The sequence below is a fragment of the Coturnix japonica genome, chromosome 2, assembly GCF_001577835.2.
Source record: "Coturnix japonica isolate 7356 chromosome 2, Coturnix japonica 2.1, whole genome shotgun sequence".
Lineage (NCBI taxonomy): Eukaryota > Metazoa > Chordata > Aves > Galliformes > Phasianidae > Coturnix > Coturnix japonica.
Genome location: NC_029517.1, coordinates 74990808 through 75017720, shown reverse-complemented (window position 1 = coordinate 75017720; position 26913 = coordinate 74990808). Strand labels below are relative to the sequence as shown.

The window sequence follows — 26913 nt, the reverse complement described above, 5'->3', positions numbered from 1 at the left end:
GTCCCTCAACACAACATCCAAATGCTCCTTGAATACCTCCAGGGTCAGTGACTCCACCATCTCCCCGGGCAGCCCATTCCACTGCCTGACCACTCTTTCAGAGAAGTAGTATTTCCTAATGTCCAGTCTAAATCTCTCCTGGAGCAGCTTGAAGACATTCCCTTTAGTCCTATCACCAGTTAGATGAGAAAAGAGGCCAGCCCCCAGTTCACTACAACCTCCCTTCAGGTAGTAATAGAGAGCAATAAGGTCTCCCCTGAGCCTCCTCTTGTTCATACAGAACAATCCCAGCTCCTTTAGCTATTCCTCATAAGGGCTGTGCTCCAGAACCCTCACCAGCTTTGTTGCCCTTCCTTAAACATACTCCAGGGCCTCAATGTCTTTCTTGCAGTGAGGGGCCCAAAACTGGACACAGTACTCAAGGTGTGGCCTCACCAGAGCTGAGTACAGGGGGACAATCACTTCCCTGTTCCTTCTGGCAACACTGTTCCTGAGGCAAGTCAGGATGCCCTTGGCCTTCTTGGCCACCTGGGCACACTGCTGGCTCATGTTCATTCAAGCATCAATCAGTACCCCCAGGTCCATTTCCTCTGCACAGTCTTCCAGCTACTCTGCCCCAAGCCTGTAGCATTGCCTGGGGCTGTTGTGGCCAAAGGGCAGGACAGCATTTGGTCTTGTTGAACTTTATCTCATTGGCTTCAGCCCAGCTATCCAGTCTGCCCAGATCCCTCTGTAGGGCTCCACTATCCCCAAGCAGATCAACACTTCAAGCCAACCTGGTGTCATTTGCAAACTTGCTGAGGGTGCACTCAATGCAGGTCCAGGTCATCAATAAAGATATTGAAGATGATAGGCCCCAGCAATGACCTTTGGGGAACACCACTCATGACTGGTCTCCAGTTGGATTTAGTTCCATTCACCACAACTCTCTGGGCCCGGCCTTCCAGCCAGTTCCTTATCCAGCCAAGGGCGTACCTGTCCAAGCCATGGGCTGCCAGCTTCTGCAGGAGAATACTGTGGGAGACAGTGTCAAAGGCTTTGCTGAAGTCTAGGTAGACTACATCAACAGCCTTTCCCTCATCCACCAGATGGGTCACACAGTCATAGAAGGAGATCAAGATGGACCTGCTCTTTGTGAACCCATGCTGGCTAGACCTGGCCATGCTGCGTGATTTCCCTCAAGACAGTCTGCTCCATAACTTTACCTAGCACCAAGTTCAGACTAACAGGCCTGTAGTTCCCTGGGTCCTCCTTACAACCCTTCTTGTAGATGGGAGTCACATAGGCAAGCCTCCAGTTTTCTTGGACCTCACCTGTCAACAAGGAGCACTGATAGATGATGGAAAGCGGCTCAGCTATCACCTCTGCCAGTTCTCTCAGCACTCTTGGGTGAATCTTATCTGACTCAATGGACTTGTGGCAGTCCAGCTGAAGTAGTAGGTCTCTGACTGCTTACTTCTGAATTGTGGGGTTTTTTGTCTGCTCCCCAGCTGAGACTACCATGTCAGAGAGTGGAGTACACAGAAAATAACTGGTCTGATCTTTAAAAATAGATGGAAAGAAGGCATTCAGAACCTGTCTTTTCCTTATCATCAGTGGTCACATTCCCAGCCTGATCCAGTAAAGAATGGAGATTCTCCTTACAAATACCTGTTGAGGTATTTGTAAAAGATTTTCTGGTTCCTTTTTACCCCGGCTGCCGTTTTGTTCTCCGTTAAGTTATGATGAGCAAAAGGATATATATTTTCTTCCAGATTTGAGTAAATCATGTTTCAGTTTGAAAGGTCAGAACTGTCTGCAAAAAGCCAACAAGAAGATAAACACTTGATAAATTGAAAAATTATTTTAGAATCTGCCAGCATGAAAACTTTGCTTTTTCTCAGAGGTGTACTTTACTGTTTTAAAACAGGAATTTAGGGTTTGCTGTCAAAGAATGCCAGGAAGCCATTAGATTATCCCTCAGGAGTGCTATTTTGAATATTATCATGTGTTCTTCATGAAAAACTTAGTTCTTGCTAAGGTGTAGGACTTTACCCTTGACCTTGTTAAAACTCAATAAGTTCCTCTCCATCCAGGTCTCCAGCCTGTCCAGGTTGGACAGCAACATCAGAACTGCAGCAGCCACTCCTCCCTGTCTTATACCAAAAGAAAACTTGCTGAGGATGTCTCTGTCCTTTCATCAAGGGATAATCATCTTTGACAATTACATATATACTACAGACTGAAGACTAAGATGCATATTAAAGTAAAATATTCTTTAACACTGAAAATTTATTATTGGTTGTTACTTGCTTTTGTTGCTCATGCTATTTACGAAGTTGATATCCAGACAGGTCAGAAACCACCCATTTGGCTGCAGTCAAACAAGATACATCCATCTCAAATAAATTTTGAGACTTTGCTTTGCCAACTAGAACTGCAGTCTGTTGCCTTTTTTTGGAAATGCAAAAATCTTACAAACTACTGTACAATATTTGTAATCATCTAGATTCTTTTCAACACAATAAGAGAAAATAAGTATGAATGCAATTATTTTACCATAATATAGATCAATTTAAATACCTTAATCAGAAGCACAGAGATTAGACAGAGACTTGAAAAAGTTAATTCCTGTGAACAACTTATCTAAACATTTTTTTTCACTGCATGCAACTTTAATCTCTCAAAGTCACTGTATTTACATGGAGGTAACTCTTTTTCTCTTTTTTTTTTTTCTTTTTTTTTTTCTTTTGCATTGATACTTTTCATTGGACCATGTTAGAGTACTATATCCCTTCATACACCACAGAAAATAGTAGTAGAATTAATTGACATGAAAGATAAAGCACAAATCTATGGTTTCTCAGATCAACTGCCTGTTAATTATTCGATTTTCTTGCCTCAAAACTTCACAGCTTTGTCTTTTCATCATCTTCTCTTTTGTCTCTAATCATCCTACTGACCCTATAGATGCACATAGGGCCAGAAGTGAAGTTCATTCAGATGTATCTTCTATGCATTATTTCATTTCTATTTTTGTAAAGTTTCACCAAAATAAAGTAAAACTACAGCTACTTTCCTGTCCCTGAACCAGTAACTAAGCACCAAGTGAAAATCTGTGCCTAACCCAGGAAATATAGGTGAAAGCAATGCACCTCTTCACCTTCATTTAAGTGTTAGCAGCCAAGGCTGTAGCATCCCTATTTGGAAACTGTACGTTTCCTGAGACTCTGCTAGACTTTGGGAAGAGTAACTTCTTTTATTTTTTAATTTTTTTTTTTATTATTATTATTATTTTTTGTTGTTGTTGTTGTTCTCTCCCTCTTCCCCCCTGTATTGCTTTCTAAACAAAATTGTACTAACTTTACAGGTGTGCTCTATCAGAGCTCTACTCAGAAGGCAGTACTCTTCTTTCCATTGTTGCATGTTACTGGCGAGCCAGGCAGGAGATAACTTTCTAAAGATATTTCCTTTCAAGCCTCCTGAAAAAGAAAATGCTAAAAATGAAGATGACATTTCTAGGGAACATTGTGAGGTAGCACAGACAGGAAATGATTATCCTATTAGATAAAAATGTGTTGCCTGGACACATACACAGCAACTGAGCTCATGGACGTTATGCAGTGATCTAAGCAAAGGCTGAAGGAAGGTATTCTGGCATAGCTGCTTGTTATGAAACATGGGCGTTGTAGACCAGACATTTTGAGATTTACATTTGTTGCTTCCCACCCAGACCTCAGGCAGCAGTTATACTCTCAGTTGAATACAGTGAGGAAAATCATTCATTAATCCAATGGCTGTTGGCTGTGTGCTGCATAATGTTGCCAAGTAAGAGTAATGTAGCCATAAATCCAGGTCTATGATCATCAATAGAAGACTTAAAAAAGTATATGAGGCAATTGGGCATGAAAGAAGCAATTAATTAAGGTACCTTTCAAAGCTTAGGTCTTGTAAGATTTTCAGCAGGAATGAGGGACCAACAGGTCCTGTGTCATCAATACACCACCTTGGTGTCCATACTAAGCCCCTTGGAGGCCACTGTACAATGGGCCAGCCAGTTAGTGGTGGATTTAGGGGAGACAGAGCTCCTAAGGGTCAGATGCAATGTCAGACAGAAAGACTGAGAGTCCACCCGCAGTCCTGATATATAAGACAAGAGTAATTCAATCAGGATCCATCTGGGTCTCTAGAAAACAAATATTTGCTGACAGAATTAGAGTTGGAGTCTAACTTAAAAAGATGGGATCTTATTAGGCTGTCTTTAGTCTATCATAACTGTGGAAGTAATTAAATGATATTCAAAGATTTCAATCCTCCACTAAGAGGGAAGGGATTAGAATTACAATACAAATCTCACAAGAAATGTGGAAGCTGAAAGATTTTATAGTCCCAGTGAAGAAATGGAGGTCTCCTCAGGTGGCCTGGGCAGCTACAACCAAGCCTTCTGAGGAAAAATATTGGGAATTGCAGAATTAATAGTGTTATGGGGGAGCCGAGATCCCCTGGGACTAGGAGCTCTGGATGAGAAGAGAGTCCTTATATTGAGATAAGGACTCATTAGTCCTGGAAAAATATCCAATGAATTATGGTGCTGGTTAATAAGGGGGCAGAAACTTCAGTTATATGTAGTGTTCCAAATAAATTCCCAGGTACATAGGCTATGATAGGGTTCAGGGGACAGATGATCCCTGTAGCCCAAATATAGTTAAAGTTGGGGGTTGAGTGACTCCTACCCCAGGAATATAAGGTGTCTAGTTGCCCTGATTCCAGAATATATATGTTGGGCACAGACATTAGATAGGAATTGTCTCTCTAGACAAATGGAGAGCAGTGAAACAGCTGCAGGGGTTCTTGGGTATATTGGGATATTGGCAATACTTTATACTCCACTTATCGAGCAGCTGGTAAAACCTCTATATTGATTGACAAAAAAATGCCAAGCATGGGATTGGGATAGAATAGAAAAAGAGGCTTTTCAAGAGGAAACAACAACTGCTAAACAGTCCCAGACACTGGGCATATTTGAGCCAATCCTTCTAGCTGAACTAGATGTACACGTAACTCAGGAAGAGTTTGGGCAGGAATTATGGCAGTGCCAGACTTCCATTTGAACTCCAATCATGTTCTGGTCACAGGTTTGGCATGGAGCAGAAGTTATTGGCTATTTATTATGTACTGCATGTGGTAGAACCACTAACTGCAGAGATTGTTATTAAAACAACTTCACTGATCAAGGGGTAGGTAAAAGACCTAACCTACATTCCTAAGATATGGGTGAGCCAATCATGAACAGTGGCACACTGGGTCACCTATCTTAGTCAAAGAAGCTGCCTGTCACTGTCCCCACTGAAAGAAAGATTGCAAGGACAGTATGAGCATATTGCATCTCTGTTCATCAATCATTGCAATTACCAGGTAATGATGAAGTTGACATACTGGCTCAAATAAGATAGCTGGAAAATGCACCAGTGAAAGACACTACCTACTAGCTACATCAAAAACTGTGATGTGCAGGACAAATGACCATGTGGGCAAAGGCTAATGCATGGGGAGTGCCCATGCAGATTCCAGATATTGTTCAGGCAGGTCAGGAATGACAGCACATCTCACTAGAGGAAACAGCCCATTACAGTGGTGGCAGATTGATTATGTAGGTCCCCTTGTTTTGAGGTGGCCAGATATGTGCTCATGTGTGCTGACAAAGCGAGTGGACTAATACAAGCCTATTCTGCTCCAAAGACAAATCAAGCCTGTACTGTCAAAGCATTAACTAGGCTGATGGCATCATACAGGGATCCTTAGGTCACCAAGAGTGAGCAAGGTACACTCTTCATGAGTGCAACTGTGCAGAAGCAGGCCAAAACAACAATATTGAATGACAATTCCATTTATCATATAATCTAATGGGAGCAGGCCTAATAGAAAGATATAACAGAATCCTGAAGGCTGCTCTGAAGGCAGATTCACAGTCCTTGCAGGGGTGGACCAAGAGGCTTTATGAAACCCTGCAAGACTTGAATGAGAGACCAAGAGATGGCAGACCCAATGCTTTAAGAATGTTGAAAACAACTTGGGCCTCCCCGCTTAGGATACAAATTACAGGTAAGGACACCTCACTCAAGCCACAAGTTGGCACCATGAATAATTTTCTGCTCCCTGCCCCTGAGGACCTAGAGCCCAGGAAACACAAGGTAAAATGTCCTTTGAAGGTGCAAGCAGGACTAAAGTGGTGTGGCCTACTTGCACTTTGGGGGAAGATTATTGGAGGCTGGAGGATCAATAACCTCTCTGGTAGTCTGTACATGGCCAGCAGAGATAATAGTGGACAATTAGAACCACTCCCTTTGGTACCTGATACAGTGATATAGCCAAAGATATCGTACCAGCAGGTGTGGTACTAAAGGCCTGGACATGCTCTGTTAGAAACAGAGGTGTAAAGGTCAACATGCCCTGTATCATATAATGGAGGGTAGACCTACCACTCCTCATACCAATTAAATTTCTGTATTCCTCCCCTTGAGACTGAGTTCATAAGACCACCAGTGGGAGCAACACTACTCCAATATACTTCAGTGTCCATGAGGAATCATTGTGACATCCAGTGGTAGATGGCTGAAATTCTAACAACCACCAAAAGCAAACCTGAGCTTTTAATGGACCATGAAGATTATATGCTTCCTGAAGAAACATCAAGCCTGACAAATCCACAAAACACTGCACTAGAACAAGTTTCAAATTTTTGTGCTTTGACATCTCACATTGCTATAGGAATTGTATGTGCATTGCAATATATATTATTAATTATATTATGGATTGCCAAAACAGTAAGGGTAAGTAATAGTAAGTCAGAGTAACCCTGATCTCCACAATCACTGGTTTATGCTGTGAAGGGATGGAGTGTATGGGAATTGCTAGGTCTTGGCCTGAACTAGTGATTGAACACCAAGTGAGGAGCTGTGGCTAACCCATGGAATGCAGGTTGCATCTGAGCAACCATCCTCATTTAAGGGAAGCAGCATCTCTATTTGGAGACTGCACCCTTCTTGAGACTCCACCAGCCTTTGAAAAGAGCAAGCTGCTTTTTCCTATATAAATTTCTAAACTAAGTCATAACTAATACCTTTACAGGTGTGCTCCTATCCTGGTAGAAGGAACTATCACATCTTCCATTGCTACACACTGTCCTTAAGCAACAGATGCTGAATTAAGTATAAGCATTCTGGTAAGACGAGTCAATAAGAATCTCTCCTGGGCATCACAGTTGTACTATTACAAATAGTTTTGTAAAGAAGTTTGTTGTGCCCACATACCAGCTAAGAAGATTGGAATCCAAGTGAATTTAATATATTAGAAAACTAGATTGTTCTGTTTATCTGAGCTCCATTCATGTTAAGATAAGGTTCACTGAATATTTTGGAGGAATCTCAAGAGAATGAATAATAGAAAAAAAGAGACTCTTGTTCCATGGTAGTATCATTATTGCAGAAATGTTGCTACCTGCACATTAACTTATGGTTCTTTCATGTAATTCCTACCAGCCAATTCACCTAACTACTTCTAACGCTAGATTCAAATCACGTCTCAGAATCAAATGCTAAAGTTTAAGAAATGTTTAGCATGTAATTAACATTAAAAGCTGCTAATGTAAGGAAGTTGGTAAATTATGGCATATAGAATAAGAACTAAGAGACTTAAGCTTTCCCTAGCATATGTGTGTTGTTACAGATAGTAGGTGTAACTACAGCAAGGCTATGAATTGCAAGATACAACTGCAAGTGGCTTGTGATTCTAGTTAGCTTAATCCTACATGTCTCCCATTAGGCAGAAGTGAAATTATTTATGTTTTTCACATGAAGTTATGTGGAAGGCTGCACACTAGACTTAGCGGAGAATTTTCCGTGGTCACTTTAAGTAGAAAGTGGTGAAAAAGTGTGCATCTTGTATGTCTAGGACTGTTACAGTCAGAACTCTTCTTACCAGTCACTTTGACCTCTACATAAGACCTTCATGTTTGTATGATGTAATCTATTAATTCCTTTCTTGTGAAGGGAAGAAAAATGTTGTTGTGCTATTAGCCTAAAAATAATGGCATTAATTCTACAGTCTTCTCCAGCAGATGTATTTTACTCTTACATTCACACATATAACAAATTTTGTTGTGCGCTACCTCAAAGAAGCAAGAAGGTATTAAAAGAGATCACTACTTTCATGGGATGACTAAGCATAATAAGAGTCCATACAATAAAAATGAAATAAGACTTCAAAACAGTGAAAATGGTAATTCTTCAAGATATCTCAACAGTGATACTGGGCTGCATGGAGAGAAAAACATAATAGATACTAAAACAAATGGCTTCACAGGAATCTTTGATTATTAGCTGAACTGGCTACAATAGACTGAAAAGCTTTGTTCTGAAGAATGTTCAATTCAGCTTATTTCAGAATATAAGTAGGCTACGTCTTCTACATCACAGATGTTCAGAAATTTTGTTGCGACTGGGTAAGGTCCAGAACTAGCCTTGCAGTAGTTGTCACGTGTGTTTTCTTTCCAGAATGTAAAGTCAGTGAAATCTAAGAATGGTTTCATATTGAGATATGGGCATCATTAGTAACAAATTGATGAATTTTTTCTTCCTCATAATATTTGACTCATCAACACTGAAATCTTCCTTGAACTAAAGAGGTACAAGGAAGCTTATGAAGAAATATCATGAGTTGTCATATCTCTTTTTTTGGAGTAGAAAGAGCTGAATAAAAAATTATGAAGCTGATAAATACCTGCTTTTCGTAAATACTCTGTACTAGCACATTAAAAAACATTCTTGTCTGAGAGACCACAGTATAACTAAAACAGTAAATAATTCTTTCTTATATATTCTTACAAAACAATCTAAAGTATTGTGTTTTCTGCTGAAAAAAAAAATTAATGATGGAAGAAAATTTGATAAATTTTTCATTTTGTAAAATAAATATTTTTTAAAACAAAGTGAATAAGATATAAACAATACCTGACTTTAAAACAATTAATTTTATTTCATGCTCAACTCTATTTCATTACTGTATTAAAAAGAAAAAAATTTACAAAACTGTCCACTTCCCAAACAAAAAGTTACTCTATCATTTAATGTACACTAATTAAACAAACACTTTTTGTTTCTTCAAGTTTTCTTAAGTTCCTGTTGATATTACTGTGTGTAAAATATATTTTCACATGCCAAATTGAACAATGGGCATTAAAAAAAAACACATAACAAAACAAAACAAAAAACCCTCTAATTAATTTCAGTCAATATTATCAATGAAAATTTGAATATCTTCACCATGGAATTAAGATTAAGCAAATAATAACACATAACTTTAGGCAAAAAAAAAACAAAAAAAACTTGTCCTTTTTTTGGCTAGATCACTAAGATTCCATACACTATATTTAAGTAATGTCTGTGTGTGCACATGCACTTGTGTACATGTTGAGATCTACTTACAAGCAACCTTTATTTTCTTACCTCATACTTAGGTTACAAATTTACTAAAAACGTGCTAATTTACACAATGTAGAGAATGCGAAATCATCAGAATTGATCCAGGAATGCCTGAAAGTGTTTGAAATGAAAGTACAATTTAGAAAATCCATACAATCATAGAATGGTTTGAGTTGAAAAGGAATTTAAAAGATTGTCCACTTCCAATTGCTTGCTATGGACAGGCACACCACTTGCTTGTTGATGTTACTCAAAATGCTATCCAATCTGCTCTTGTACACTTCCACAGCTTCTCTGGGCAAAATATTTCAGTACCTCACCACATTCCTTGCAAATAATTTATTTCTCATTTCAAATTTAATTTACCCCCTTTGCATGTAAAAATGTTACTCCTTGTCCACGACCTTGTAAAATCACTTTCCATCCTTCTTGTAAACTCAATAATGTCTCTTCAAATCAAACAAGCCCTATTCCATTAATTTTTTGGTGTTTTTTTTTTTTTTTGGGTTCTTTTTTGGGGGGGGGGGGGGGGTTTTGTTTTTTGTAGAAGAGGTGCCCCAGATCTCTGACCATCTTAGTGGCCCTTCTCTGGACATATTCCAACAGTTCCATGCCTTCTTGTGCTGTGAGCCCCAGTCCTGGATGCAGTACTCTAGGTGGGCCTTCATAAGGGTAGAGATGAGAAGGATAGTTAAGTCCCTCACCCTGATAGCCAGATATCTTTTGATTCAGGGTGGGGTGTAATTACCTTTCTGATCTGCAAGAACATATGCTCAAGTCATGTCCAATATTTTATCCACCAGAACCCATGTGGTTTTCTTTTGCAGAGCTGCTCTAAGCCCATTGATCACCAAGACTGTGCAGATATTTGAGATTGTATCAACCCAGGTACAGGATTTTTTACTTGGTTTTCTTGAACCTTATGAGGTTCACATATGCTCACTCCTCGAGCCTGTCTAGGTCTCTTTTGATGCCATTCTTTTCTTCTATTGTGTCAGCTTGGTATCAACCATGCTGAGGGTGTACTCAGTCTTACTTGCTACTTAAGAACACTAGTTTGTATATAGAATCTTGAGGTACATGCACTCATCACTGGTTTCCACTTGGATACTGAGCTATTAATGACAATTCTCTGGATGAGACCACCCAGCCAATTCCTTTCTATTGCATGGTCCACCCTTCAAATCCTCATCTCTCCAATTTAGAGACAAAGAAGTCCAGTTAGATGACACCAGTTGCTTGTCCAGTGGTGCTGTCACTGTTATGGAAGGACATCAAACTGGTCAGGGAACATGACATAAGTCATGTTGACTGCCTCTTTTCAATTCCTTATCTTCCATATGACTTAACATAGAATGTAGGAGAATCTGTTTCATAATCTTCCCAGGCACAGCTGTGAGACTGACTGGTGTGTAGTTCCCTGGGTCTTTCTTTCTACCTGTGATGTTTTGCAGCCACTGGAGACTTCACCTGCCTGACTTAACTTTTCAAATATAATAGTGAGTGATTCAGCAACTATATCAGCCAGATCCCTCTGGACCTTAGGATTCATCAAGCAATTTTATGAAGTGTATGAATTAAAATGAACACGCACCCTACCTTCCTGAAGCAGACCTAATGCTCAGGAATTCTTTCACTCAGCATTTCCCAAACACTCCTTAGGTAAGTAATGAAAGCTGTTACTTCTCCGACATGATCATACAGAATGATTAGAAAATGCCATAGTTTTTTCATACTGGCCTTGTGTTTGCAGAGTTTCTTTATTACTAGACTGTTCTCAGCAAGAGTATATATTACTCTCTCCTGATGAAACCAAGTGTTTTTGCACAGAAGACTGAACGAGTTGTGGAAGAAAGAAAAGAAGAGGTCTTGCAGGCAAGGAGTAAAATGTCTTCTCTTTTTGCTCAGAATAAAAATGTTTGTGGTTTCTTTCTTTCTTTTTTAACAATTTTCTTTTTTAACAACTTCTTTTTTAACCCTTGCTCAATAAAACACACAATAAGGGATTTGATTCAGTGTGAATAAGTATGCAGCTGCAAATTTGATTCTTAAATTTGAAGAAGAGTTTTTCCAATTTTAAATCCTATGATGCTTTTAAGCAAAGCCAACAAAATTGTTATCAATTGAAAACACTTACCTGATGAGATATCTATTTGATTCTTCTTGGCTTGGGTGACATTTATATGAATGCTGACCTTGCCTTCATTAATGTCAACCTCAACATTCCCCAGACCATCTGCGAAGTTGCTGAAGACAAGAAGTCCATGGGGGTTCCAGGTTCGGAAAAGGAAACTGACTGAAAACACATCCTGGCTTGGGCGTCCAGGAACTTCAAGGTAACTGGTGGCATTGAAAAAGACAGGTACTGTATGTGGCTCCACACAAGAAAAACTTAAATTTCCCTGAGTAAAATACACACACAAAAACAAACGAACAAAAAAACAACAAAAAAACAAAAAGAAACAAACAAACAAAACAAATAAAACAAAACAAAAAACACATAAGTAAAATTGTAAGATTCCACTAAATTCATAGACAGCTCTAGAGAAGTTTCATTTAATTCAGAGTTTACCGTGGTAAAAGTAAATATGTAAAAAATGTAAATTGTAAAAATGTATTATTAATAGCATTATTGTTAATAATTTGATGTATTTGCTTATATTTCTGTTTTTCTTTGAGGCTTGTGCCAAAAAAGTGGCTTAGTTGTATTTTTCACTGTACATATGTGTAGTAAGTTGTACACTGTGCCCTTTAAATTGTCATCTAAGATAAACCTTGCATGAAAACTTTAATATTCCCATTTCAAAGAGGAAGAAATGAATCAGAGAGAAACCACCTGTAAGAGGGTAATTGCACATGTTTTCATGAAAATGAAGTCAAGGTTCCAAAATATCCTTAAATAAACAAGTCATTGTACATGTACAATACATGAGGCTGTAAAAGAAAGACATATAATAACTTGCGAACAACTGTCTTCTCTGTTACCTTGTCTGCTGGATAATTTTTAAAAATTAAATGCAGTAAATCTTGAAGCTGAAAGATTTGGAGTAGCTGACCATGAACAATATGTAATAACTGTGATCATTCTGTTATTTCCTTTGTAGAAGAATTTGGAGTTTGTAATCTGTAAAATATCACTTCTAGGGAAACTGATAAAAATCCAGTCAACTATCCTGAATTTAGAAGTTTTAAAATATATCTGTATGTAAGACCAGAGCCATAGACATGAAATATTCACTCAGATTGTAATGTCTTTTTTCCTGAGAGAGGACAATGTCAAACCATATTGTAGACAGGATTTTTTTGTTTTCCTCTGAAATGTAGGAACGTGTAGCACTAATTTTATTACTTCATAACATAATGCATTTACCTAAGGCAATCTATCTCCAGGACTGACATTTTAATTAATCAATGCATACAAAGACTTCTTCTACTGAAGAACAGCTCTACTATGTGGCAAAGTTGACTGTATTTTATGGTTGGTTTTTCTGATGTACTGTGGCAAACTCTTATCCTGAGGTAATTTCAATTTGATTTCAGAAAGTAAGATTTTATCTGATACAGTACAGAAACGATAATGATGATCAGGGCAGTGGGTCTGTAGCTTTACATTTCCACATTAAAAACTATTAAGGACTGAACAACAGTGTCAGAGATACTTAGTTGTTTAGATATAAAATTCACCTGAGTACTGTTTAGAATTCCAGTAGGAGTCACATAGTGAGATATTATGGTTGGCATGTGCATATTTTTAAACTCACCTTAATGATTTTTCTTTTTAATTACTTTTTTTTTTTTTTTAAATTTATGGTGCATTTTGAAACCAGACTGTAAGTTTGAAAAATATGTATGAGGATGTCCTAAATAAATCTTAGAAATACTTGTTTTCAATTTGAGCATTTAATCTATTATATGAGTTAGATAAATGACAACCACTTTTTCAGTAAAGACAAGGGAACTCCCTTTGGCTGCTCTGAAAATCTGTTTGATTTTTTTTTTCATTTTTTTTTTTCCTTCAATCTAAGAGTAGCCCAGAGATTTTGTTTGTTTCTTTCTTTGCTTGTTTGCTTGTTTCTTTTTTCAGCTTACTAAGCAGTACTTCCAAATAGCAAACATGTTTATTTGGATACTGTTAATCTGAGCATTTCCAGATGTGCCATACATACCCATAAATATTTTTCATTCAATCCTAGATTTAACAGAATGAAAAAAAAACAAAACAAAACAAAAAAAAAACCCTAGAGATCAACTGAAATACAATTTGTATTCCTATGTTAACATTCTCATTAGAAAATTCACATTAAGAATAAGAAAATTTGTTCTGTTTCCAAGTTGGGGAACTCCTGCATAGACATAGAGGGTGTAGTGGAATTCCAGGGTGACAGCCTGAACCAATGAGTGAACTACATGAGTACATGAGCACTGGGAGTGGCGTGGGGGTCTGGAGCCACCCTACTTAATGGCAGTCTGAATATGCAAGGGTTCCTACTTCCACCTGCTGTTCTCTTCTGTGGCGTGACTGTAGGAATGGGGGAGGGTCCCCAAATTGTCCCTTTCTCCAAACTGTTACCAGGAGGGGTGAGTTAATTCCTTGTGATATCTTTTCTATCTTGGGACTCATACTCTTCAATATCTTTATTGATATTGATATATGACTTGGTGGGATAGAGTGCACTCTCAGCAACTTTGCAGTTGATGCCAAACTGAGTGATGCAGTTAATGTGACAGAAGGGAGAGATACCATCTTGAAAAGTGGGCCTATGTAAAACCAAATTAGATTCAACAAACAAAAGTGTGAGGTGTTGCCAATTGGAATGGAGCTATCTCAGATATGTATGTGCAGTGGGAGAAGAACTTGTTGAGAGCAGCTCTGTCAAGTAGAACCTGGGGATTCTGGTGGATGAAGAGCTGGATATGAGCCAGAAGTGTGCAATTGTAATTTGGAAGGACAATAGTATACTAGACTGCCTCATAAGAAAGGCAGCCAACAGGGTAACAGGAGGCAATTATCTCCCTCAGTTCTGTCCTTGTGAAGTAGCACCTGAAATACCGTGCCCAGGTCTGAGGTTCTGAAGACAATAAAGACATGGAGCTGTTGGAATGGGTGCAGAGTGCAGCCACAGAGATGATCTGAGGGCTGGAGCACCTCACCTGTGAGGAACCTGGGCTTATTTATAATGGAGAGGAGGACTGTTTTTTCTGGGAGACCTCACTGTGGCCTTCCAGTACTTGAGATGAGTTTATGAACAGGCAGAAAACCAACTTTTTACATAGTCTGAGAGTGACAGCATAGGCAGGAATTGTTTTAAACTAAAAGAAAGGAGATTTAGGTTAGATGTTAGGAGGAAATTTTTTATTCACTGTGGTAAGGCACTGGGAAAGGTTGCCCAGAGAAGATGTGGGTGCTCTTCCCTTAGAGGCATTCAGGTCCAGGCTAGGTGGGGCCCTGGGCAACCTGATCTAGTGGTTGGCAACTGTGCTCATCTCAGGGCATTGGAACTACATGATATTCAAGATCCCTTCTAACCTAACAACATTTTATGATTTTTGAATGAAAGCTGAAACTCCCATTGACTACAGTTGTTGGGTTTTTTTTGGTTTTTTTTTTTTTGGTTTTTTTTTTTTTGTTATATACTTTGTCTGCTTCTTTTTCCGTGCTTGTTCTTCTCATTGAACACTTGCATTAAGATAGGCAATAAGCAAGTTATTTTTTTACTCACTATTTATGATTGTTATTGTTATTATTTTATTAAGAGTGTCTTTTTACCCCATAGAGAATTAAAATCTTTTCTAGATTTTTCTAAATTTGACATCAGCACTTATTCGCAGACGGAAATGTAAAGTACATTCTCAATCTTATAGCAGAGGGAGCTGTGAAAGACAAAACTGTTTTTCTTTTTTTGTCTCAACGCTTGCTTCATGAGGCCTTTCATGAGGGGTGAATGGTGGGTGTCACCATGCCACACTACCTCTGCTTATGATTGCAAAAAAAAAACAGAAGCAGGACAAGCAGTCTTTCTCAGGGGTGCTGCTTGAAGGAGCTGATCACTGCAAAAGGCACTAATGCTTGTGCATGGCAACAGAGGCACTGCTTCCTGCTTGTTTTTCTGTTGCGCCAGGAATGTCACACTAAACTGAGAGAAAAGAAGAAGAAAAAAAAACAACACAGAAATGGGGGACAAAAGGTCCTCACTAAACTAGGGACTTTGGAGAAAAACACCCAAAGACACCTTTGACAGAGAATTCCCTGAGGGGAAAACCTCTTCAGAAGAACCTCCAGATGCCTGCTTGCTGCGGATCTTTCCTGGCTTTCTCCCATCCCCCACTATGATGAGTTCCTGAGATCAAGGGACCTACTACGTACCTTGCTGGACCCATAGTGATAACTATCTCTTTTGCTCTCTACAGACACTCCTTGCTTACATTTCCTATCTTTCCTACTGCCCAACTTCCCTTCCCCATTTCCCTAAACAGCTAGGACGAGTAATAAAGTAGTCGGACCAAAATTTGAACTGTTGTTTCTTAATCGCATGCCGGGTATGCATATACAAAAGAACCTTGCCTCTCTCCTATAAATTGGAGTGAGACGGGAACCTTTTATTTATTTATTTATTGTGACTACCAAGAGATCTTCTATTGGAAAGTAACTTCACAGATCCCATCTGCAGTTTCAAAGACAGACAAATGTCAAGCTTAATGAAAGAAGGCAAGCAAATGATTAAATAAAAAAAGAGCACCTTGAAGATAAATATTTTATAATTTTACAAACTTCTCTAGGGAATCAATATAATCTCTAACTCTCTTTTAAAGTTGCACCTTTTTTTTTTTTTTTTTTTTTTTTAACTTTACATTTTATGTTGCCGTTTTCCATTTCTGACACACACACACACACAAACAATATGTACTTTATCAGCACGCTCAAGGAAAAATAAGAACCAATTAATATGGCAATTAATGACCATGTATTCCAAAACGTGGCTTAATGAGACTTCGTAATACTCTGAGACTAATAGCCAGGCTACTGTATTGTTCAATGAAAGATTTTTATTAGGCACTAAGTGTTTGACTTTCCAATTAAACCTTGTACTATGAGAAAATGTGGAAGTTCTATATCTGAAAATGTGTTCACAAATATTCTGTACGTGAAAGACTATGTTCAATATAAATCTATATATTTGAAGAAAAATATATGATTGTTAGGTACCGAGCAACCTTTTGCTTCAGGTAATGTTTCAAAAATCTGTCTCAAATTTGACTAGATGTCAATATTTTAATCAGGCTTCAAAAATTGCTAGTTATCTACACAGTCCTGACAGCAGGATTAATCTGCAAATCTCACTGGTTAATTATGCTTCAGTATACATTACTAATCATAGGGTTAAAAACTTTGCTCCTGACATTGTTTATGGAACAATGAAGCTTTAAACAGCTGGCTCCAGATTATGCATTTGAAGACAAGTTTGGAACTCTCACACATATATTCTTCTCAGCCGTGCTGCTGCTATCTACTGCTATCAGCATATTGATTCAGGGACAGCCTAGCTGATTCCTGCAACTAAAATCTACACAGTATTTTAGGAGAGTTGTTGTTGTTGTTTGTTTGTTTGTTGTGGAGGGGCAGGGGGAAAGGAAAAAAGAAAAAAAAAAGTCCCTATAGACATAGAAATGCAAAATATTATTATTAATGTCATTAACAAAATACTGAAATATCTTATAATACAAACAGTCCAACTCAGTCTTAGAGGAAAACTATAGGTTAGGTTTGCTACTTCAATTGTCTGTGAAGACACATTTTATCAATATTTGTTTTTGGTTGATTCATTGTTTCCTTTGTAGATGTATTTTGTTCTTCTCCAGAAATACACAGTCTTTCAAGCAACTTCTCATCCGGCGACAGAAATAATTTTGTCAGCCTACTATGCTCTTCCTCACATTTTGTTTCAGACTTTAAATTCATCTTGTCACCTACTTGCAGGGCATTATATATGTTTATATTTATTATAAAACAAACAAACAAACAGCACAAAAAACCCAAAGTTTTTTGTTGTACTTGTAAATATTTTGGCTTAATAAATAAATAAATAAATGCTAATAATGATATTAAAAGGTAGATTATTTTAAAATATTTTCTTTTTTTTTTGTTTTTGTTATTGTTGTTTTGTTAAAATGGTGCTGTATTCTAAAATAAAAAATAAAAAAATAAAAAAATAAAAAAAAAAGGTTGGTTTCTGGTTCCATATACCTGTATTTGTATTCAAAGTAAACATACTTAAATGTAAACACTAATCATGCTGTGACTACACTTAAAACACTGTATGAAATATTTTAGTAGAGAGATGGCAAATGTTGGCTCATTAAGTGCCTTGCACACAGTGCTACCTAATAGAAGATCACTATCTTTTTTAATAAGAATCAACTTCAGAATAACCCACAGTTCCTCAGATGACAAATACAATGTGTTTTCTTACAAACATATTCAACACCCATGAATTTCCCCAGCACAGCCCTACCTACACCACAGCAAGTTTGATTTGATTTTTAAGCTAAGTTACTTCAGCTGTTCAAAAATTTCCTAATACAAATTTTAATATGAAGTTTTAATTCATTACATGGAAATAGGAAAAATAATACCAGAATGTGATTCTCAGTAGTGTTTAATGAGAGCACATAGCCTTTGGTCTACCTACCCAAATCAAAACAAATGAAATCACAAGATATTTTTGTTAGTTTATTAAAACAATTTCTTCTGCGCAACTTTATTTACAGGAGAGTGTCACATTCCTCATCTTGTCCCTTTCTGCTGACTGGTACTAGGAGAGGTGAGGTAATTTCTTTTCGGTATCTTTTCCTATTGTGTCTATTTCTCAAATAAAGGCTCTGTCATTGCCCTCATTTGCTCTAGAGAAGGCAACAGCATTTTGTAAGAGCTGGCACCTCATGGTTCAGTTACACACACCAGCCACAATGTCACTTAAGTAGCACTCAGAAAGCACTTCATTAGACATTTATAAGTTTTTCTTAAAACACTGTTATTATGAAGTACTAAGAACTTTCACACAAGAAGGTGGCTTCCACATCCAATTGACACTGTCAAGGTATCCTGATTCATAAAATGCTTACACACAGAGCACTTGCTTAGGCTGATTCTGCCAAATGCATTATTTACCTATTACCTATTTACATCAGTAAGCTCATTTACCATGAACACTCTAACTGCATAAAAGATTTCTTGAGGAAGTAACACATAATTCTAATTCCTCTGTTACCCAAAACTGTATTTTCCCTGCTGAGCCATTTAGATTAATCTGAACTGAATTACCAGTTCCCACTATGACTGTAATTCATAAGAGAATTCCCCTTTGAAACAAAGCCCATTAGATACAGATTGCTCACTAGATCTTGCTAAAAGTTAGAACTAATCTTCAGCTTGTTTCTGTAAAAGAAACCCTGTTTTTCAAAGAGTAAGAGATTTTTTTTGTGTAGATTCAGAATAATTTTCTGAATAGCTCTGTGGGCAATGAGACATGCAAATCAAATATTTAGTGTGTATTTATACTGAAATGTATGCATTTATATTGAAATTGTTGGTCATATTAAAATATAAATGAAACAAGCATAAGAAACCATATATAAACTTATTATTTTCAATAATAGAAAATACTGATTGGAAAACTTGCCTGCTGTAAACAAGAGTTAGAAATTAATGCTCTAGTAAGTCACTGCAAATTCTTGTTTGCAAGTCCATTTGTGAGAAAAACTGACACTCCAATTTTTTTCTTATTCTTCTCTTTCCTATTCCCCTTTTTGTGTATGCTTATTATTTGCCTCATTTCTGTGAAAACAAATCAGGCTGCATTAATAAGAGCAAAAATTGTTTCAGTTCATTCATCTTATTCATTCTCCTTAAATCTTTGCTGGCACTTACTCTATCACAGAGAACTGCAAAACTTCTTTGTTCCATATTGTTACCCTCTAAAGATAAAATGAATAAATTGCTTAAGTAGATGTTGAAAGACTCTTAGTGGTGCATTTATGTTTGTAACATCTATGTTTGTGAGACCTAGGGATTTTTATCACTTCTATTTTTGTTCTATGTAAAATCAAGATTAATTTCTTAAGTTTTCTGGACATCCTCATTGTATAAATTTAATTTGTTTGTTCCCTTTCATTTTATGACTTCTGAAACCTGACAATAAAGACATTTTTCTTTTTGTTTCAAACCTCATTTTTTATCCTTCTTCCATCTGTTTTTGTTTGTTTTCCCTATGATACTTCTTATAGCCTTACCAATTACTTTGCTTGTGTTCAATTTCATTACATGTTATTTGTTTTTCTTTTTTGCTTAGGTCAGGGTTTGTCTGCTGCCATGCATCTGCACAGTTCCTACAATGGAACTTTGATCCTGGTTAGACTGCTTAAGTGCCAACATCATAAATATGATTAACAACAACAGTAGTTTCAACTTAGTATTTTTCATGCTAAATCAGGCTCAGAACTAGAAGAAAAAAAAGTTTTTCTAAGAAACATAAAAATCCATGTTGATTTAATTAGTGAAACTAATTTTGTTTTTGAAGAATGGAAACAATTTAAATAATTCACCTGAAAGAAAAGATCACTTCTATTTTTATATTCTCAGAAGTAGAAATCTAGAGAATAAGCAAATTAAACTAGCATGCCACAGCTTAGTGGTGAACCACTAACACTACCAAAACTATATACATAGGTTTTGCTTTAATGTTACAGGTGACAGAATTTAACCAACTAACAAACTAAACAGACAAACAGAAAATTTACATCCAAATAAATCAGAAAAAGGATTTTATAGACACTCTACATCTCAAATTCAGGGTGACAATAGATTTATTTCCTACCCACATTGCTCATTTAACCCAGTAACACTTTTTAAAATGCCTGGATCCTTAAAAATATAGAAATGAAAGTACTTTCCTAATCTCCCTTACAGAAAGAAACAAGTTTAAAAATGAAAGCAACAAGAGAAAAATAAAAATAGAATATAATGTTAATAATCTGTAATGTTAACAGCTAAGTAACAGTTTTGAAGTTTAAAATCCTTATCTTTAATATGCTTTAGAGAGCTCCCATAAAATGGCTCTGAGCTATCCCTTTCAAATGATTTTGCACACCCAAGTAACTTGCTCTGTAGTGATGGAAGATACCAAGATTTACATCCTTGATATACTGCAATTGATTTAATAATAAATATTGTCTATCCCGGTTCTGGATTAATATAATATGGAAGGAAAGCAAGAAGGTATTCATTGATCTGGTGGCTTTCTTTTAAAAAACATTAATCTGAACCCAAAGGCTAAATCTGGAAAGCTGAAACTTAAATTCCATGATTTCAGTATCTGCCAGACACACTCACAAATTTTCCTTAGAAAGAGAAACAGAAGTTTAGGTGATCATTAAGTTATGTTCTTACCATATTTGAAGGTTCCAATTTCTTCCTTTTAGCAAGGTCAGTGATATTATTGCCATTGTAGTTGATGCTCTCCATACAGCCTTTGAAATTTTTCCTACTGCTAGAGCTTGGCTTCCCAGAAAAAGGCATGCCTCCAAAGGTTATCTTTGAGTGTATCAGAAAATGAAAGACAGTTACTGGAGAACAAAGGCTTAGAATCTTTGCTTACTAGAAAAAGAAAGTATCAAACAAGTACTGGAAAAGCAGGAAAAAGTCTATGATGAAGTCACGACTGGAAATATTTTTTGGTGATAAACCCTATCTGTTATTAAGTTTTCCCAAATAAAGAGAGAACATATCACAGTTACTCACATATGGACTGATCTTCTGATCACTACTGCTCAGTACCAGTTTCAAATAACTAACAACTTGAAATAAATGACCATTTCAGTAATTTTTCAACAAAAGTAAATAAATTAGAAATTAGTCAGATAGATAGCCTGATTTGAATCATTCACTCAGCTCTAAATGTATGCCAGAGCTTAAAATACAATGTAGCAGTTGTGGGCTTCACTGCAATGCATTTGCTTTCTATAATACTTACATATTTATTTTATCTAGCAGAATTTTATATAATCACACAGTTCTAAAAAATACTTTCTGTTAACAGGCTCACCTTCCACTACTGAGAACATGATTTTATCATATAGTTATGGTCAATAAGAAATTACCAGCTAATTTAGTAGGCCAAAAAAGAAATATTCATTCATGACCAATTTAATTACCCTGGGTTTCCCAGAGACTCTAGTGTTAAAACACTAAAAAAAAATAAACATTCTACAAATTAAAATCTCTCATTTCCCCCAGTTACTCTATAGAGAATACACAGGCATCTACAACATCAGTGTCGTTCTGAAATGCTTGAAAGTAAATAATGCTACACTCTTTCATAAATATTTTGCAGCCCAAGTGTGAAGAATAAAGGATTCATGAGATTTATCTTTGCAATCTATGTTAAGTAATTATATCAAATATATTAAGGCACAAATAGTGATTACAACTAGACTTCCTAGCCCAAGAAATCTCATAAAAATTTCTGCTTGCAGTCTCTTGGTGAGATTTGGTAGAGCCAAGCCTTCAAATGTAATTCATTGTTAGCTCCATTGGCTATTACTGATAACATGAAAATGCAGCTCAAGGGACTTACTTTTAAAATACAAAATAGGAGACTTTGGCACTGCATGCAAGAACTATATCATTTCAAGTACTCCACTGAAAACTAAGGGTTTTATAAATAGTACACACCAGCTACTTAAGAATACTTTGCATGCATATCCGCAGATGTTCTATGTTATTTTGACTTGACTTTGAGGAAAAGCAAACAAAAAAACAAAAAAAACAAAAGCAGAACTGGAGAATATAATTTTATTATTTTGTTTTTGTCAAATGGTCTTCCTGGTATTTTGACTAAAACAGCATTAGTAACACAGTGGTGGTTTTTTTTTATCTTCTGCTGAATTGTGATTACGTAGTATCAAAGATTTTTAAGTTTCTCATGTTCCCCTACCAGTGAGTAGACTGAGAATGCATACAAAAATTGGAATGGGATACACCCAGGACAAATGACCCCATTTTACCAAAGAGATATCACAGAATCATAGGGGTTGGAAGGGACCTCCAGAGATCAAGTCCAACCCCCTGCCAGAGCAGGTTCCCTAACCATGTCACAAAGGTAGGCTGGCAGGCAGGTCTTGAGTACCTCCAGAGAAGGAGACTCCACAACCCCCCTGGGCAGCCTGTTCCAGGTCTCTGTCACCCTCACCATAAAGAAGTTCTTGTACACATTCGTGCAGAACTTCCTATGCCCTAGTTTCTGGACATTGTATCCCACACCACTTGACTTTTTGCTCAGTTACAAGCTGAGTGAAGGTAGGAGGAAAGTGGGGATGTTTGGAGTTACAGTGTTTTGTATGAAAAATTGTTTTGATCCCTTGAGATCTACCACCTGTAGATTAACTTATCACATGGGCAATGTATGTCTAATGTAATGTTGTCTAACATCAAAAGTCAGTAAGTTAATTGAGAGGAAAACATGGAGAACTCAAGGCTCTGCCTTTCATATACATGAACCACAGAATGTCTTCATACGTGTTAAAACAATTTCCATTAAACATGAAAAAAAAAATCTGTGTACATGGAGATTGAAATGTACCTTTGGGACCTGCCAGTGAGGAATCTAATGTCAAAAAAGAGAGAAAACTGCACCTTCTGGATTCCATTCTTACTGCTTATAATACATTTATTACATCCATATACGACATAGATAAGTAAATTGGCTTATGGCACCCTAACATTTTCTGTTGTTCAATCAATTAAAAATCTTTAATAAAATCACATATACGACTTTCCAGTAGCACAGTTCAGATCTTCTATTTCTAATGAGTGGCCCAACACTCCAACAAGTCAGTCACTCCCTGTAGTTTCCATTAATTTACTGAGGGTGCATTCTATCCCGTCATCCAGATGAATGAATGAAGAAGATGCTAAACAGGACTGTGCCCAGAATTCATGACTGAGGTATTCTGCTTACTCCTGGTTTCCAATTAAAACTTGCCGCCCACTGCCCTCTGTCTCTGACCATTCATCCAGTTTTGGATCCACCTCACAATCCTGCTCATCCAGTCCATATACTTCAGCAGCTTCTCTGTGAGGGTATTATACGAGGCGGAGTCAAAGGCATTACTGAAGTCCACATAGGCAATGTAGTTTGTTTTCCCCTCATCCATTAGGCTTGTTATTTCATCACAGAAGCTCATGAGGTTGGTCAAACAAGTCTTCAGAGTGAAACCATGCTGACAGCATCTGTTGATTTTCTGTCCTTTGCATGCCTGGAAACAGATTCCAGGATTAGCTGTTCATTCACCTTCCCAGGGATCAATGGGAACCTCACTGGCCTGTAATTCTCTGTCCCACCTTATACTTTCTGAAGACACAATAACTTCTACTTTATTTCAGTCTTCAGATGCTTCTTGAACAAAGATTATCAAGAAGGATATCACAGAGACAGCATTCATGAGTGTGTCACATCAGGGCCTGTGGACTTACAAGTGTATGGTTTTCTCAGATATTCCATAATCTGGTCCTCTTCTACCAAGAGCACACGTTCCTTTCTGCAGTTTCTTCCTTCAGGTTTTTAGGACAGCTTTTCAGGCTAAGAGCAAGTGTAGTGTAGCATCATTTCTCATCAAAACTTGTGGGCAATAACAATTGATCAAATAACTGGATTGGGGTTTTTTTGTTTTTGTTTTTTGTTTGTTTTTTTTTTTTTAAATCTTTAACTCTTTACTGTTTTCTTTATAGAAAAAAAAGTTAGTGATGGTACATTTGCGATAATATAAGGAAGTACTTATTTGACTAAGAAGAGCAAGATCATTGGTAAGTTATAAAAGTTCTAAGCAGCTTCTTTTGCTACAAAGGTATATTAACTGTCACTAAAAAATACTTCTGTCTGATTCAAGTGCAGAATGTACACCTGAAAGTAATGCTTTGTGTATGATTAAAAATTAAGATTTTTTTAAAATCTATTTTGTGCTTACATCTGTTGCTTAGCTATAGCATACCCTAGTCTTACTGAATTACATAGATCTCCCATTTTAAAACAAAAGATTAGGATGAGCCTTACAACAGAAGTGATCTGTCATATTTTTATGACTTTTGGTGTTGTATTAGGTGTAAGCGGGCTTCAGGTTGTGACGCGTTAGGACCCTTCCCCTTGAGATAAGGACTAATGATGTGTGCAGTCCTGGTGGGCGCACTTACGTTATTAATCCTGATGTGTGTAGCTTTAGTGGACGATAAGCATAGAATATATAAGCGTGTATCAGCTTCAATAAAGTCCCTTTCGCTGTTCACCACATTGGTGTCACCTCAGTGATTGGCCAAGCTGCAGTCTTCAAGGGAAAAGAACACTAGAAGTCTACATTTTGTTTATCAGTATTTCACATCATAAGATCACATAGTGCACTTGGAGTTGAAGAGTTAATGTTCCAGTTTCAAGTATCTGTTCCAGAAGAGAAGAACTACATGCCCCAGAGGTCTTTGCATTCTGAGAAGAAATGAAATTCCTGGCAAAGTAACAGGACCTTACTCTCTTCCCTTCTGTTTGCCCCAATAGCACACCTTCAGTTTTCAGACTCTCTTGTTATATTTGAATTATTAGCTTCAATCCTAACTATATTGTAGTATATTGTATTATAGTGTGTTATCTTGTATTCTGATATCTTATTTAGTAAATTATCTTGCTTCTCCTCAGGTTGCTGTAGCTGTTTTCCCTTAGGCCTATCTTTCTATCCTTTTTCCCTATCCCTTTCCAGAGCAGAGATCCATGTTTAGCAGGTTGGAGTGACCTGTGGAACTGGGCCAAATCAGCCCATAAACTGTTGACAAGAACTGACAGAAAGAACCTGATGAAGGGAAACTATATACCTAAGGGTATAGATTATTCAAAAGAAATATAAGGAAAAAAAAAAAAAAAGTGTTATTAAAAAAACCAACAACAAACATTAAAAACAACAAAACATTTTTAATTATGTCAATTTTCTCTTCCTATTGGGTTTTTCTTTATAAAGTCAATTTGAATGAAAATGCATAGATTTCACCATCTACCTCATAATCCAGGTCCAGATAATCAAATTCTCCATTGGTTCTGAAATGCTGAACACGTCTATCCAGGGTGAGATTGATGTTTCTTCCATGGCGTTCTATGACAACAGAGTGCCAATGGTGATCATCTAAGAGACTGCCAGTCATCACAGATGTGTGGCCATAAATAGAGCCAAACTGGTTGCTACCTAAAATAAGAATGGAAACAAAAACAATTTTCATTTCATGTCAGTTAGGCAAATATTTTTCTCTTACTTTGTCAATACTTTACCTGAATAATGTCAGACACACAAAAGGGCTGGAGGAAGTCAATTCACTATGAAAATCTACCACATGGAGAAGTGATGTTATAAAAATGCAGATGGCTGGATCAAATAAATTAGTAATCACATTAATGAACTGTACAAATATTTGTCATATTAGGTATATGAGGGTGTACCAGGGAAGCAGTAGCTACTTTCAGTTGCAAAATAGTATTCAACTAAGGGCTTTCTGTGTTTTAATTCCTATATTACTGAAATAAAAAGCTGCCACTCTTTCTAGAATAGCCTTTGAATTAGGTTCTGAACAGGGGTACTGTACTGGTGAGGACATAGCATTTGATAATAGGCTGCTAATAAAAAGTCTTCTCAGTCTGATAAAAACTTATAATAGGTTCTATCATCAGTAGACTGCCAGCATAGCTGGACTAGTTAGTGTGTAAGAGTCTCAGAGCAAAATGAACTAATAGCAGCAAAAAATATCTTCTGCTAATACAACTTACTTTACTACTGCTTCATAGTAAAATCTTAAGAAGTTTTTTAAAGCTTAAAAAATCAGGACCTTCTCCCTACCTACCTTTGAGCTATGCTTCTTTGTAGGAAGGTTACTGAACCTCACGTGGCCTGAAGCTTCCCAGACTGCTATCATTTTTTGCTGCAGATTTCTAAGAGCAATCCTTATTCTCCTAGCATTAAAGACAGTGTTTTTCTTTCACACAGTCACTTGATTGTATTCTTAAAAATGAGATAATGACAGTTTCCATTCTGGATGTACTCACGAGCAGCCAGCTCTAGGTGATTCTGATTCAGCTGGGGGATGGACAAGATGACCTCCAGCAGTTCTTCCAATCTCAGCTATTTTTTCATGTTTCTGAAGACCAAATTATAGCTGAGGCAAAATATAATTCTACCAATCCTCTTTCCTTTCCAACAAGTTTCCAATAATATATTATTGATCTTATTTTGTTTGGACTTTCTCACACAAACTAAGTGGGAAGACACAGGACAGGAAGTAAAAAAGAACAATCTAAAGGGAACGACGAGCATTTTCACAAAATTAAATTATGTGGCCTGCCATATCTGAGGAAAAAGAAGGATATAAGTTCTTTCA

General features: G+C 37.0%; 1 protein-coding gene across 3 annotated transcripts in view; it reads right to left on the bottom strand.

Annotated features, from left to right (window-relative positions):
* The window catches only part of CNTNAP2 (contactin associated protein 2), a 559041-nt gene that overhangs the window by 305019 nt on the left and 227109 nt on the right, over positions 1-26913 (bottom strand). For all 3 annotated transcript variants that reach the window (XM_015854927.2, XM_015854925.2, XM_015854926.2), the window contains 3 exons: positions 25546-25730; positions 20902-21045; positions 11596-11860 (listed from right to left, as the gene is read on the bottom strand). In XM_015854927.2, coding sequence (XP_015710413.1) covers positions 11596-11860; positions 20902-21045; positions 25546-25730 — 594 coding nt within the window. The remainder of the gene's footprint in view (positions 1-11595; positions 11861-20901; positions 21046-25545; positions 25731-26913) is intronic.